Source organism: Triturus cristatus, chromosome 9 (assembly GCF_964204655.1).
Source record: "Triturus cristatus chromosome 9, aTriCri1.1, whole genome shotgun sequence".
NCBI classification, from domain to species: domain Eukaryota; kingdom Metazoa; phylum Chordata; class Amphibia; order Caudata; family Salamandridae; genus Triturus; species Triturus cristatus.
Genome location: NC_140592.1, coordinates 1,024,977,954 through 1,024,991,506, shown reverse-complemented (window position 1 = coordinate 1,024,991,506; position 13,553 = coordinate 1,024,977,954). Strand labels below are relative to the sequence as shown.

The 13,553-nt window shown below is 47.0% G+C and overlaps 1 protein-coding gene across 2 annotated transcripts in view; it reads left to right on the top strand.

The window, feature by feature from the left end:
- YLPM1 (YLP motif containing 1) overlaps positions 1–13,553 on the top strand; it is an 820,959-nt gene that overhangs the window by 318,401 nt on the left and 489,005 nt on the right. For both annotated transcript variants that reach the window (XM_085626748.1, XM_085626747.1), the window contains exon 8: positions 10,470–10,683. In XM_085626748.1, coding sequence (XP_085482874.1) covers positions 10,470–10,683 — 214 coding nt within the window. The remainder of the gene's footprint in view (positions 1–10,469; positions 10,684–13,553) is intronic.

Below are 13,553 nucleotides of genomic sequence, written 5' to 3'. Positions count from 1 at the left end.
TTTTTTTTTTTGTAGCCCAGGTGGGCGTCGACGTCCACCATTTGGTGCACCTCCCGTGACGTCGTCGTGCTTCCTGCGGAAGTCCCACCTTTGGGGCGCCATCTTCAGATTCTTTTTTCCGCCGTTGGGTCTGGATCGTCATCGGGAAGCTCCAGAAATTCACTCGGAGGAAGAAGGAAGAAAAGCGAGTTTCATCGATAGAATCAAGAGAAGACATCAGGAATAGAACAGATTTCATCAGGAGCGCGAAGAAAGAGGACCAGCGAACCTTTTTTCTTCGACAGCCTTGGAGAATGCACGCTCAGAGACCCTGAGCGAAATGGACAAGACGCCATTCAAGTTCTGCCCAAACTGCCACCACAAGTTCGCGCAGAAAGACCAGCATCCGGTTTGCAACCTCTGCCTACCGGTGGATCACCGGAGTATCGACTGCAACGCCTGCTCAGCCTTCGCGCCGAAGACACTCAGAGTGAGAGAGAGGCAGAGAAGAGCCAACGCCAACATGGATGGCAAAGGGAAACCCCCGACACTCTACGAGCTGGGCCTCGACACGGACGACGAGGACAACGTCGCCGAGACAGCCGAAAACTTCACGGTCGTAGAGACCGACAAGAAAAAAGACTAGGTAAGAGAATCGTCGAGCGCAAATCAAAAGACACCTCGAAAACACGAGGGTGACTCGAGAAAAACTGAGTCAAGGTCCACGAAGGGAGCCCCGGCGCCGAAAACTTCGACGTCCAAAGGGGGAACTTCGGACAAAAGGCCAAGCGGATCCTTACAAAAGGACTCCCTGGGGCAGAAAGACGCCGAAAGGCAAGGGTCGTCGAAATCGTCCCATGAAACTGGCCGATCGACGCAGAAAGAACGTTCGACGTCGACGCAAGTTTTATCGAAGAGACCCGCGGTCGACGCCGAAAGCATCTCCGAAATGGAGAAAAAGAAGAGGCGGCTCGAGGCCGAAATGGAGAACATCCTTCAAAGGAAGAAGGAGTTCGACGCCAGGATGAAGGAATTCAAGATTCCAACGGTTTCATCGGCGGACGTCGTCTAGGTCGAAGGCGAGTTCGACGCCGAAGGGCTGACAAGGGATCTCGAGGAAGAAGAGGAGCCCTATTATGAGGAAGAAGCCGAGGAAGAAGACCAACAGTCGTTCTACGAATCGGCGGCATCTACCAGCAACGACGTCGAATGGCACGATCTCGACACCGAAAACCCGGAGGAGGCCGTGGACACGTACCCCTCGAGGCCTTCGCCACCCGACGACATCGGGGTATACAATATGGTGGTGAAGAGCGCAGCAATGGCCTTCGGCGTCAAACTCGACGAGGAGAGGCCGAAAGCCGATTTTCTCGTCGAAACACTGCTCCCCATCCAGACTAGGAGTCAGTTCCTCCCCATGCTACAAAGCGTGATGAACCAGGGGAGAGAAGCCTTCAAGGAGCCTGCCACCTGCCGGTCGATCACGCCCAGGACAGAGAAGAAATATAAGCACTCCTCCCTGGACCCACCTTACATCAAGGGTAGCGTCACCGCAGACTCCATCATAGCCTCCACGGCCAGGAGAAGGGCCAACGTTCCAGCAACTTCGGGGCCACCTCCGGATAAGGAGAGCAGGAGGATCGACCTCACAGGCAGAAAGGTCGAGAGGAACGCCGCAATGCACTGGCGCATGGCGAATTCGAATGCACTCCTCAATAGACACCAATACCAACACTGGGATGAGATGGGGGAGCTAGTAAAGCACCTCCCCGAAGAATACCGCCAGAGAGCCTCTCACCTGGTGGATGAAGGCAAGAACATCGCCAACTCCTGTATAAAGACGGCGTTGGATGGGGCAGAGACTTCAGCAAGACTCATGGCCATAGGGGTCACAGAGAGGAGGCATGCATGGCTAAGAATCTCGGGATTCAAACCGGAAGTGCAGAACAACATCCTTGGCACCCCCTTCAACGGAGAGACACTGTTCGGAGCAACGGTGGACGAAAAGCTCACCCAGCTCAAGAAGGAAAACGAGACAGCGAGGTCCATGGGGGCCCTACAGCTGAGGGGAATGAGACGAGGAAATCCCTCGAGGAGACCCTACGGTAGGGGTGGAAGCCAACAAGGGACGTCGCACCAGGCGTTCCAGCAAGGTCAGCAGGGCGAAGGTCACGGACAAAGTCAGCAGAAGCAAAACTGGCAATATCAACCTCGGGGCCAGTCCTTTCGCGGGAGAGGGAACGGACGTGGCCAAAGGAGGAGAGGGGGCGATCAGCCCTCCTCGAAGTGACTCAGCACGCAAGAAGACGCCTACCCTCGTAAGGTCCCCAAGGGTGAGGCGCAAAAAAGTGTCATCAGGGGGAAGAGAAAATTCAAGAGCCTACGAGCATACGTCACCGGTAGGCGGAAGGCTGAGGTTCTACCTTCAGGAGTGGCGGCGTATAACCACAGACAAGTGGATACGGAACATCGTGCAGTACGGATACTGCGTAGACTTGGAGAAAAGACCTCCAAACAGGAAGCCGAAGGGAAGGCAGAGATCGGCCCAAGAACTGGCAATACTCAGAGAAGAAACGCGGAAACTCCTACAAAAGGGAGCCATAGAGACGGTGCCGTTCAGGGAATGCAACAAAGGGGTCTACTCAAACTACTTCGTGGTGCCGAAGGTAGACGGAGACCTCAGACCCATACTGGACCTCCGTTACCTAAACAAGTTCATCAGAACGCAAAGGTTCAAAATGACTTCACTGCAGGAGGTACTGCCACAGATAAGAGAAGGGGACTTCATGGTCACCGTGGACCTCAAGGATGCCTACCTTCACATCCCAATAAACAGAAGGCACAAGGGCCTTCTAAGATTCAACATCGAACAGGAACACTACCAGTTCACAACCCTGGCCTTCGGATTAAAATCTGCGCCAAGGGTCTTTACGAAATGCCTGTCGGCGGTAGCGGCACACCTACGAAAGCAGGGAATACACGTATACCCCTACTTGAACGACTGGCTGGTCAAGGCAAGCTCACGCGAGAAGTGCGAGAGGCACGCAAAACGCGTAACAGACACCCTCACAAGTCTGGGATTTTTCATCCACTGGGGAAAATCATCGCTGGAACCGGAACAGGTAAAGATTTTCCTGGGGGCAAAGATCAACTCCCTCAACAGTACAGTAGTGCCCAGCGACAGGAGGACAGATGCTCTACTGAAGGAGACGCAGCTCTACCAGAAGGGGCGAGCTCTGACAGTGAGGGCGGTGAGCAAGATGATGGGGATGATGGCGTCCTGTATCCAGCTGGTGCCGAATGTACGCCTGCACATGAGACCATTCCAGGAATGGCTGCAACAGCAATGGTCACAAGCGAACGGAAGTTGGGAGGATCTAGTGGTTGTTACGCACGCAGTGCAGGAGGAGATAACTTGGTGGAACAGAGACAACATAACAACGGGGAGAAGCCTGACACCACCAAGCCCAACAATGACCATTACCACGGACGCATCGCAGAAGGGATGGGGAGCGCACATGGACAACCTCAGAGTGAGGGGTCTATGGGCCCCAGAAGACGCGGTCCGCCACATCAACTACCTCGAGTTGAAAACGATACTGTTAGCCCTGAAGGCATTCCAGAGACACCTGTTCGGCCAGAGGGTGTTGGTACAGACAGACAACACCACGGCGATGTTCTACATCAACAAACAAGGGGGGACACAGTCGTTTCCCCTCTCATCCCTAGCTCAGGAAATTTGGAGATGGGCCATACCTCTCAAAATAGATCTACTGGCAATTCACCTACCAGGGAAGGACAATGTGGAGGCAGACTGGCTAAGCAGACAGACCTCAGCATCACACGAGTGGGAGCTCAATGGCCAGGAAACGGAGAAAATCTTCCAGAGATGGGGGACTCCCACAATAGACCTATTTGCAACACGCCACAATGCAAAATGCCGAAGCTTCGCGTCCAGGCAACCAGATCAGCAATCCAAGGGAAATGCCCTATGGATAAGCTGGTGGAGGACATTTGCCTACGCCTTTCCACCGATACCCCTGTTGCACAGAGTGCTCGACAAGTGCAGAACCAGCAACATGACTCTGATCCTGGTGGCTCCACAGTGGGCGAGGCAGACATGGTTCTCACAGATTCAAGAAATGGCGCAAGGCAAACCGTACAGGTTCGAGAGGAGAAAAGACCTGCTCTCAATGCAAAACGGGGAGGTCCTGCACCCAGAGCCAGAGACACTCAACCTAGCAGCATGGCTCCTGAAGACCTAGAGTTCGCACACCTAAGGTTACCTCAGAGCACTATGCGAGTGCTACGGGAGGCAAGGAAACCTACTACAAGAAAGTGCTACAGCGCAAAGTGGAAGAGATTCACGGTGTGGTGCAGGAAAAAGGGCCTGCAAAACAGAATGACAAGAGACTCAACTGTGCTGAGGTACCTCACACACCTTCTAAAGAGTAACCTCTGCTCGAGCTCCCTAAGGGTACACCTAGCAGCGATCGTTGCCTACACCAGAGGTGAGAAGGGTGGAAGCTTCTTCACCTCGCAGGTGGTGAAGAGATTCATGGAGGGAGCAAAAAGAATGGCACTCCCGAAAAGGTTGCCGCCGCCGGCATGGAATTTAAACGTGGTTCTGACGGAGCTCATGAAGGCGCCGTTTGAACCCATTCACAAGGCCACTCTACAAATGTTGACGATGAAAACTGCCTTTCTAGTGGCCATAACCTCACTACGCAGGGTGAGTGAGCTTCAAGCACTAACGCTGCAGGAGCCCTACATTCAAATTCACAAAGACAGGGTAGTCCTGAGGACGGACCCACACTTCATGCCCAAGGTAGTGTCGGCGTTCCACATGAATCAGAGTATCCAGATACCGAGTTTCTTCCAAAACCCGACTACAAACGCAGAAAAGGCCCTGCACACCCTCGATGCCAGAAGAGCGGTGATGCACTACATTGAAAGAACCAAGGAACTCAGGAAGTCGAAGCAGCTGTTTGTGTCCTTTGCTACTAGCTTCATGGGTAGACCAGTCACCAAGGGCACCATCGCTAGGTGGATTGCCCTCACTATTCAATTCTGTCACAAACAGGCTGGACAGGAGCTAACGGAGGGGCCCCAAGCTCACTCCACAAGGAAGAAGGGGGCCACAGTTGCCTTCCTGGCAAACACGCCCATCCAAGACATTTGTCTCGCAGCAACTTGGGCATCTGTGCACACGTTCACAAAGCACTACTGCGTGGACATTCAAATGAATAAGGAAGCACAGGTCGGACAGAAGGTGCTACAACACATTTTCAACGACCAGCGATCATCTTCCACCCAGCCACCACAAAAGTAGGAAAACCGCTACAAAATCTATGCACAGCATAGTGAATCCAGAAAGATTCACGCTGCAAAACGAAAAGTTTCTTACCTGTCGGTGTAGTTTTGCAGCTTGAAGATCTTTCTGGATTCACTAGCGAACCCACCCACCTCCGCCAGGAAGATGAGGCTGGAGGAAGAGGGGGTGAAATGGATAGGATCAAAGAAGTGGAAACGTACAGAAATATGGACAAAAGGATTAATCAATCGCCTAGGGTTAAAAAAAAAAAAAAAAAAAAAAGGGGAAAAAAGAACCCGAAGATGGCGCCCCAAAGGTGGGAAGCACGACGACGTCACGGGAGGTGCACCAAATGGTGGACGTCGACGCCCACCTGGGCTACAAAAAAAAAAAAAAAAAAACAAAGAAAAGACTACGAATCCGGACCCAACCACAAGATCGCGGAATAATGCACAGCATAGTGAATCCAGAAAGATCTTCAAGCTGCAAAACTACACCGACAGGTAAGAAACTTTTCGTTATCTATTGTCATAACACCATCAATCCACTAGATGTGTCCATTCAACACATCATAGGCTACTTACTTCACCTACAAAGGTGCAACCTAGCCTATACGTCCATTCGACTACACCTAGCAGCTTACCTACAAAACGGGCAACATCGCTCACTCTTTAGAGTACCTGCCATTAAAGCCTTCATGGAAGGCCTGAAAAAATAATTCCCCCCAGAGTGCCACCCTCACCTGTGTGGAACCTAAATATCGTTCTCACCAGAATAATGGGACCTCCTTTTGAACCCCTACTACACAAATGTGAATTTCAATTCTTAACATGGAAAACCGCTTTTCTTGTAGCCATCACTTCCCTCAGAAGGGTCAGTGAGATATAAGAATTTACTATTCAAGAACCTTTTCTACAAATGCACCATAATAAGGTAGTTCTCCGTACCAACCCAAAATTCCTCCCCAAAGTCATTTTTCCTTTTCTCTTAAACCAATCTGTAGAACTACCAGTATTCTTCTCGCAACCACAGACCGTTGCAGAAAGAGCTCTTCACACACTAGATGTCAAACGAGCCTTACTTTACTACATCGAGATAAAACAACCTTTCCGTAAGACCAAACAACTGTTTCTCTTTCTCTCCACCACACAAGGGCAACCCCATCTCCAAGTCGGGGATAGCTAGGTGGATTGTTAAATGTATTCAAATTTGCTACCATAAAGCAAAACGAACGCTATCCGTTCCCTCTGAAGCCCATTCTACACGTAAAATAGGGGCTTCAATGGCTTTTCTAGGGAACATCCCATTAGATGATATCTGCAAAGCAGCTACATGGTCAACACCGCACACTTTCACCAAACACTGTTGTGTACATGTGCAAACTAAGCAACAAGCTAGTGTGGGCCAGGCTGTACTCAAAACATTATTTCAAACCACTGCAACAGATATCGGTGGACGCCGCTAACGGCTGCTATATAATCTATGCACAAGTGTGTAATCTGCAGCTCATATGCCTCGAACGGAATATGCTACTTACCAGTATGCATCTCTTCTTGGCATGTAGAGCTGCAGATCTACACACGCCCACCCGCCTCCCCGGCTACCTGTATCTGTTTCAGCTTATCTTATTTAGATAACGCACACATGAGCATCTTCACTGTTATTACTTCGCTCCATCTTTCCCTGCTGGCGAAAAACAATCTGAGGATGGAGCCGAATCCCATGCACAATACGATCCAAGGGAGGAGTCACCGAACTCGTGACTTCCAAAGACTTTCCAAGAGGAAAAACAAACTGCAACCATCTGGGCCCAACACCAGATGGCGATCTATGCACAAGTGTGTAGATCTGCAGCTCTACATGCCAAGACCAGATGCATACTGGTAAGTAGCATATTCCTTCTGCAAAGTATTTATATGCTTACCTGTACCAGGCTTGCTTGGTTCTAGAAGTAAAACAGTTTATTTTTTTATACAAATCAATTGGCCTAAATTTCAGTTCTTGAGTGTGAGAGACCATTTGCTCACTGTGTGTACATCAAATGCTATACACTGTCCTCTGGTACTGCCTTACTGCTCGACCAAGCTTCCACTTTAGAGAGTAAGGTTCTATCTAACTTTAACCTCTGCTAAACCTCTGGAGACTCTTGGACTCTATGCACACTGTACCTCAGTTTGGTGCAGTATATATAGAGCCAGTTTCTTACACCCACGTGTTCAAAATGTGCAAGTAGACTCCCTAAGCTGAGTCCTTCAGGAAAACCATAAATGGGTCCTTCACGACGATGTTGTGCAAAGCATTTTCAGCATGTGGGGGCACACCACATAGATTTATTCCACACCGGAGAAAAAAAATGCCCAGGCTTCACCTCGAGGTACTTCAAACCAGGAATACTTTGAATGCCCCAAGGATCGACTGGCCCTGCAAATTTCTCTACGCTTTAACTATGATGCTGCCTCAATCCCCCCCCCCCCGCCGATTCCATCCGTCCTCATCAAACTGTCATACTCAAGGACCAGAAAGATCTCTAGTTCCCCAGAGTGTCCCTGACAATGGTGCTTCACAGTCCAACATGCGGAGAAGGAGTGTTTACATGTGAGCTGCCTTGCAGAGCGGTTCTTCTCAGGAAGTTTGGATGCCAGATGATTCATCCCAACCTCTCCTCTTTGAGTATGGAGGCGTGGCTCCTGAGCTAGCTAAATATAGACATTTGAAACTTCCACATGAATGCATGAACATTCTCAAGGAGGCTAAATGACGTCTGGCACGTTCAGCGTATTCATTTAAATGGAAGAGATTCTGTATTTGGAGCTCTGAGAAGAATGTGGATCCAACGACCTATAAGAAGATGCGATGTTTCCATATTTACTTCATACTAACAAATCAGGCTTACAATGCTCGAACAAGTTTGTGGCTGCAATTACTGCCTGCAGAAAATGTCCTTCACAAACCTATTTCTTTTTTTAAATTCCCTTATTAAGGACTTTTTAGAGAGGTTGAAAAGTTTTTCTTCCCATACGGTGTCCATCTTCTCCCTGGGAGCCCAATATAGACTTTTCACTCCTCCTGCAGGCCCCTTTTGAGCCCATTCTTAAATTCTTGTAAGGACACCTCTTGGAAAGCTGCTTTCCTAATTGCGATCACATCTGCAGGTACGGTTAGCAGAGCCTGCTCCAGAAGAGGGTGTTTTACGCCTCCTCCAGCAGTATGACTTGTAAATTAGCATGCCGAGACAGAGAGCTTCAAAGAGCCCACCTCCTTTGGCATGCAAATCTTGCTTGCTTCGGAGGTGAGAGAATGCCAGCCTCCCTGACCATGGCCCATTTAGCACCTGGACTGGCAGTAAAACTAGTAGTCGGAGAGGCTTGTTCACCCTCAGGCTAGTTACACCCCTAAGGTGGGCTTCGTAATGTGGACTCGAAAATTAAGTTTCCCATCTTGGTGATGGTACAGTTAGGAACTCTGATACAGGGAAGTGGTCATATATGGGGTGTAATGACACCATGGATAAGTAGCCCATTGTCTTCTACCTTACACTCCCCTAACACCCCTAACTTTAGTATAGCCCCTGGCACCAGGAAATCAGATCTGGCCGACCTGAAAGAAAACTGATACTGAAGAGCTACAAAAGCAAGAACAGAGTAGCAGCAACTGACTTTGCTCCAACCCTGCTGTCCTTGACAGTTGCACCAAAGACAACTCGTCCCGCCACTGCTGTGCCTCCAAAAGCCTGGGAGGACTACCAGCCCTTCACCCAAGATCCAGGATCCTGTGGAGTAACAGAGCTGCTCACCTGCAGGCTCCCCAGGAAATCTGCGAGGACTCTGGACTGTGAAAATCCGACACTGGAAAGCTCCACTGCACCCGTGCCTTCTAACCTGAGTCGAACTGGGCCGCCAGTGTGGTCCCCAGACTCTACAGAAAGTTAGCCCACCTTGGATTTTCTGGCAGTGGACTCTCTGGTGCTGTCTGCAGCCTCTTTTTGCAGGCCCAATGTCTCCAGTTGTGAAAACTCGATGCCTCAGGACGCCTCTACACCAAGCTGCCCTTGCCCGAGCAGAATTGGACCAAAGGTGTCCCCACGTCCCAGAGTATCATGAGACCTGAGCCCCCTTGTTGGTTCAGCAGGACTGCCCTCCTAGTCCCAGCTTGCTGCATCTTTGTGGACCGATCCATATAGACTCACACTGCGCACCAGACGCTGAAAAGCATCTCTGCACCCGTCCATCCCAGAGCTACCCAAGCTGACCTGTTGATGCTGTCTTTGCCCCATACTCACTTGAAGTCCAGAGGATTGGTCTCGTAAGTCGATGTAAGGTATCTGTATGCTGTATGTGTCTTTCCTCTGTAGGATAACTATTACGCTCCAGAAATTGCACAAAATGTCAATTTTTAAATACTGTAAAAATTCACAACTCAAAACCTACCCGATTTTGATGATCGTGGAGTGCCTAAAGTTATATAAAGATAAGTTTTATTTGTATAGATTGGTGTAGATGTTCTTATTGAGTCGTGTGTATCATTTATTGACTGTGTATGCAGCAGATGTCTAACACTCCTCTCTGATAAGCCTAAGGCTGCTAGACCACACTACCTCCTAAGAAAACACCTTGGGATTGCTAGAGCAAGCTCTTGTCCACTTACAAGGAATACCTGGACTCTTTACACAGTATACTTTTTTGGGGTATCCAATATAAACGTCCATCTTCCTACAGTAACTTTGACTTCCTCAGGGCTCAAAGAAAACTCCTGAAAGTTTTGCTCTCAAATGTAAAAATCTTTCTCCAGCAAGATTATTCACCCCAGATTTATAAATTGGTTCTTAATCCATTGAAGATTTTGTTTTTGCATAATTGAGTAGAAAACCAAAAATCAATGAAAGCTATTCCTTTGGAACGTTCTGGAATAGCGCATGGCTGTGTGTGCATTTGTTTTAAGAATCAGAAGCAAGTGTTTCTCAAGCCTGTATTCATTTTTTAAATTTAATTAAATGATTTTAATTGTTCCAAGGTCCTATTTCTGGAGAAGATTTTCTCATAGGTTAACTATTGTTAAAAGCTTATTATTGTTAAAAGCATTGTTTTGCTGCAAATCTTATCATATTACTGTACTTGAAAGCACAAAATTACTTTTTCCTTCAATTTCTTTTACTGTATTTGTACTTCAATTCACATAGATTACTTCGGTCGGTTTGGCAGTGAGCGAGATCCTTTCTTTGATCGTCAGAGTATTAAGAATATTGATCACAGAGAGTTTGAGCAAGAACGTGAGAGAGACCGTGATCGAGAGAGGGACAGAGAGAGAGACCGTGACCGAGAAGCGTACAGAGACCGTGCACCAGGTGACTCTGAACGCGAGAGAATGGAGAGGGACCGTTCTCGAGAGGAGAGGTAATAAAATTAACTACTACAGTTTGATCATTTTGAGTTTATGAAATATCTTGATGTTTAAAATTAGACACAAGTGAGCCCTAACATCAAGGTGACACTTTTTCTGAAAAATAAAGTATTGCACACTAGAGTATTCCGATCTGAAATAAGTTAATATTGTAAAATCGCCACCAAGATCAGGCTGTACATTTCACATGTTCTCTCCTGCATTTAGTGCTTGGAATACTGCAGTATGCATTTTTTCAAAGTCTTATTTCACTTTTATGCGTTCCTTGAATGACTTGTTCAATTCAATCTTTATTCGATCTCAAAAATGGATCATAAAAGATACACAATATTATAATGAAGTTAACTTAATATTGAAGTTAACTCCTCGTTCTAACTTTGTCCCATTTAAAATCATTCAGAAAAAACATTTTTTCTTGTGCTCCAATATTGAGTTGACAAGGACTTTTATTGAAGATTTAAATACCGCAGTGCTTCAATTCATCACCTCTGTGCCCTGGGTCATAAATCTGACTCCAGCACTGGTCATTATCAGGCCCTGCTATCTGCAGCCTGAAGATGATAATGTAAAATAAACATACTTTTCTTAACCTTAAATGGAAAATGTGACCCTGTGCTTATTTATAAATGAACTCATCTGTTAGCTATTCTGAAGACACCTGCTGTAAACAATACAGTAATATAAAAACGACTATACTCCAAACAAATGCTCTAATACTTAAATATTTTAATTGTCTATCAAACGTAGAAAAGTTTTCAATTTTACTTATTTGTATACTTTTAAAATTATTAATTTTAATATTTTAACGCCCAAGAGGTCCTCAGACCACAGGTTAATAACCACTTTAGTAGATAATTTGCTGTGCACTCTTGTGCTATTTAGTGTTGGGTGTGGACCAATACAAGTTGTATCTTTGAAGTCTAAGTTTTGTGTACATGAATTCAGCTAGTTTACTCTTGAATCCACACTGCAGGCACATCTTACTTAAATTTTTTCCCATTGTGATTATACCTGTTTACTGGCGTTTAGCAGCTTAATCCTTATGGAGACGAATACCCAACTTCGTTCTGACTTTGATGGATAGCTCTTACTGCCTTGATGCTTCACTCGCGCAACAGGATCCAACAGACTGTATAATACGCTTGGTTTGATTGGGGTTGGGGGGGTGTTCGGGTTTGGGAAAACAGTCTAATTACTATCATCTAGGCAACACCCTTCTTTCTTGGGTAGACTCAGGAAGTGGTTCTCAATTTGGTTAACTGCCTTTATTGATGTGCATTGCAATGTAAGAACACCAGGTAAAAGTTTGAAGATTTACCTGTAAATGGGTGTACATGGGTTGTTCTGCCCAAATAAGGCAATTGGTAATCATATGTGCATATGCACCCCTCCAAGATCATGCTTTAGGGCCAGTCAGTGGTCAACCTATCAAGCACCTAAGCACATCAACCGTTTTCAGTTGAAAACAGTGGAAATAGTTTTTGAAGCCGTTAAAAGAGGTAACTTTATTTTCAGTTCATCTGCCAACTAGACCTCAAAGTCCAATATACATATAGAAAAAAAGTGGGCACCCACTCATTCTTGCTTTGCAGGAGGGCAGAGTATTTGGCAGTGATGCTAGGCTCATCATATGCACATCATGGCAAAATATTTGAGCATAAACAATACGTTTGCTGATTTGATAAAGAGAAAAATCAAGCCCACAAACCAGAACTAAATTCCAATGTATTTGCACCTCTGTTGAAAGATGTGGTTTTCCACAAATAGATCTCTTTGGTCTCTAAGGAATGCTTTATAAGTGGAATGGTGAGACATTTGCCTACCTTTTCCTAAAATCTCTAAGACTTTGTCATGCTCCTGTTGGTCACCATTGGCAACATCTCTAGTTGTCCCAATGTGGGCATTCGAAATGCTGTCAATCTGCTTGAGATGTATTTACATACATTCTGCTAACTCTTAACAAAGAAACAGGGCAAATGTGTCTCGACCAGCACCCCATGAATCTTGTGAGCTGACTCCGGCAGTTTGTGTATTTGAAGCTTTTGGCAGAATGCATTGTAGTACGAAAGGAGGCATGCCTTGCAACCACTAGGGTGTTTGTTACTAAGCAGGAAAGATGTGTACAATACTGTACCTCCATTTATTTCAGTTTAACTCTCATTTGATGACTATTTCTAACCACAGATTCCTCACTTTGTGAATATTTCTCTAAGGTGTCGTATTGGATTCGGAAACTCAGAATTTGTACTCCTGTGTGCCAGTGGGTGGAGGCATGAAGCTGTGCTCCAACGTTGTTTTGCTCTGGAAGTGATGGGCGGGGGCTGCGTATACGCGCCAATCATGGGATTTGTCGAGTTTTCTTTCTGCCCCTTCAGACGCAGATCTGTAGCTCTACACCTCTTGTGTGAAAGGGAAATCTGTCACATTCCATCACTGGGTTTAAACCTTGTAGGGCCTTGTGCAAACAAATGTCTGTGACAGACCCCCACAAGGTTTGCTTGTGGTGCCTGGGGTCAGAGCATGACTCCAGGGCCTGTGACTACTGCACCTAGATGAGCTCGAAGGCCATATGGGACCATGAGACAAAACTATGTTGCCAAACAACAGAAGACTGTGCTGTGACTGGCTGAAGTTAAATAGAAGGCCCCTTTCCCGCTCTCCCAGTCGTTTGTGCTGCAGGTTCTCATGATCGAAGACTTTGGGTAAGTCGGAGCACAAAAAGTCAAAGCAGGAATCTGCCCCTTTCCACTGTTCTTACACTGAAGAGATGGTGCAGCAGCATCGTCTCGGTCTTTCTCCCAAACGCCCGAAGAGCCAATTTTGAGCTTGGCCTCAATGCATGCTGAATTGCTGGATCCATCGC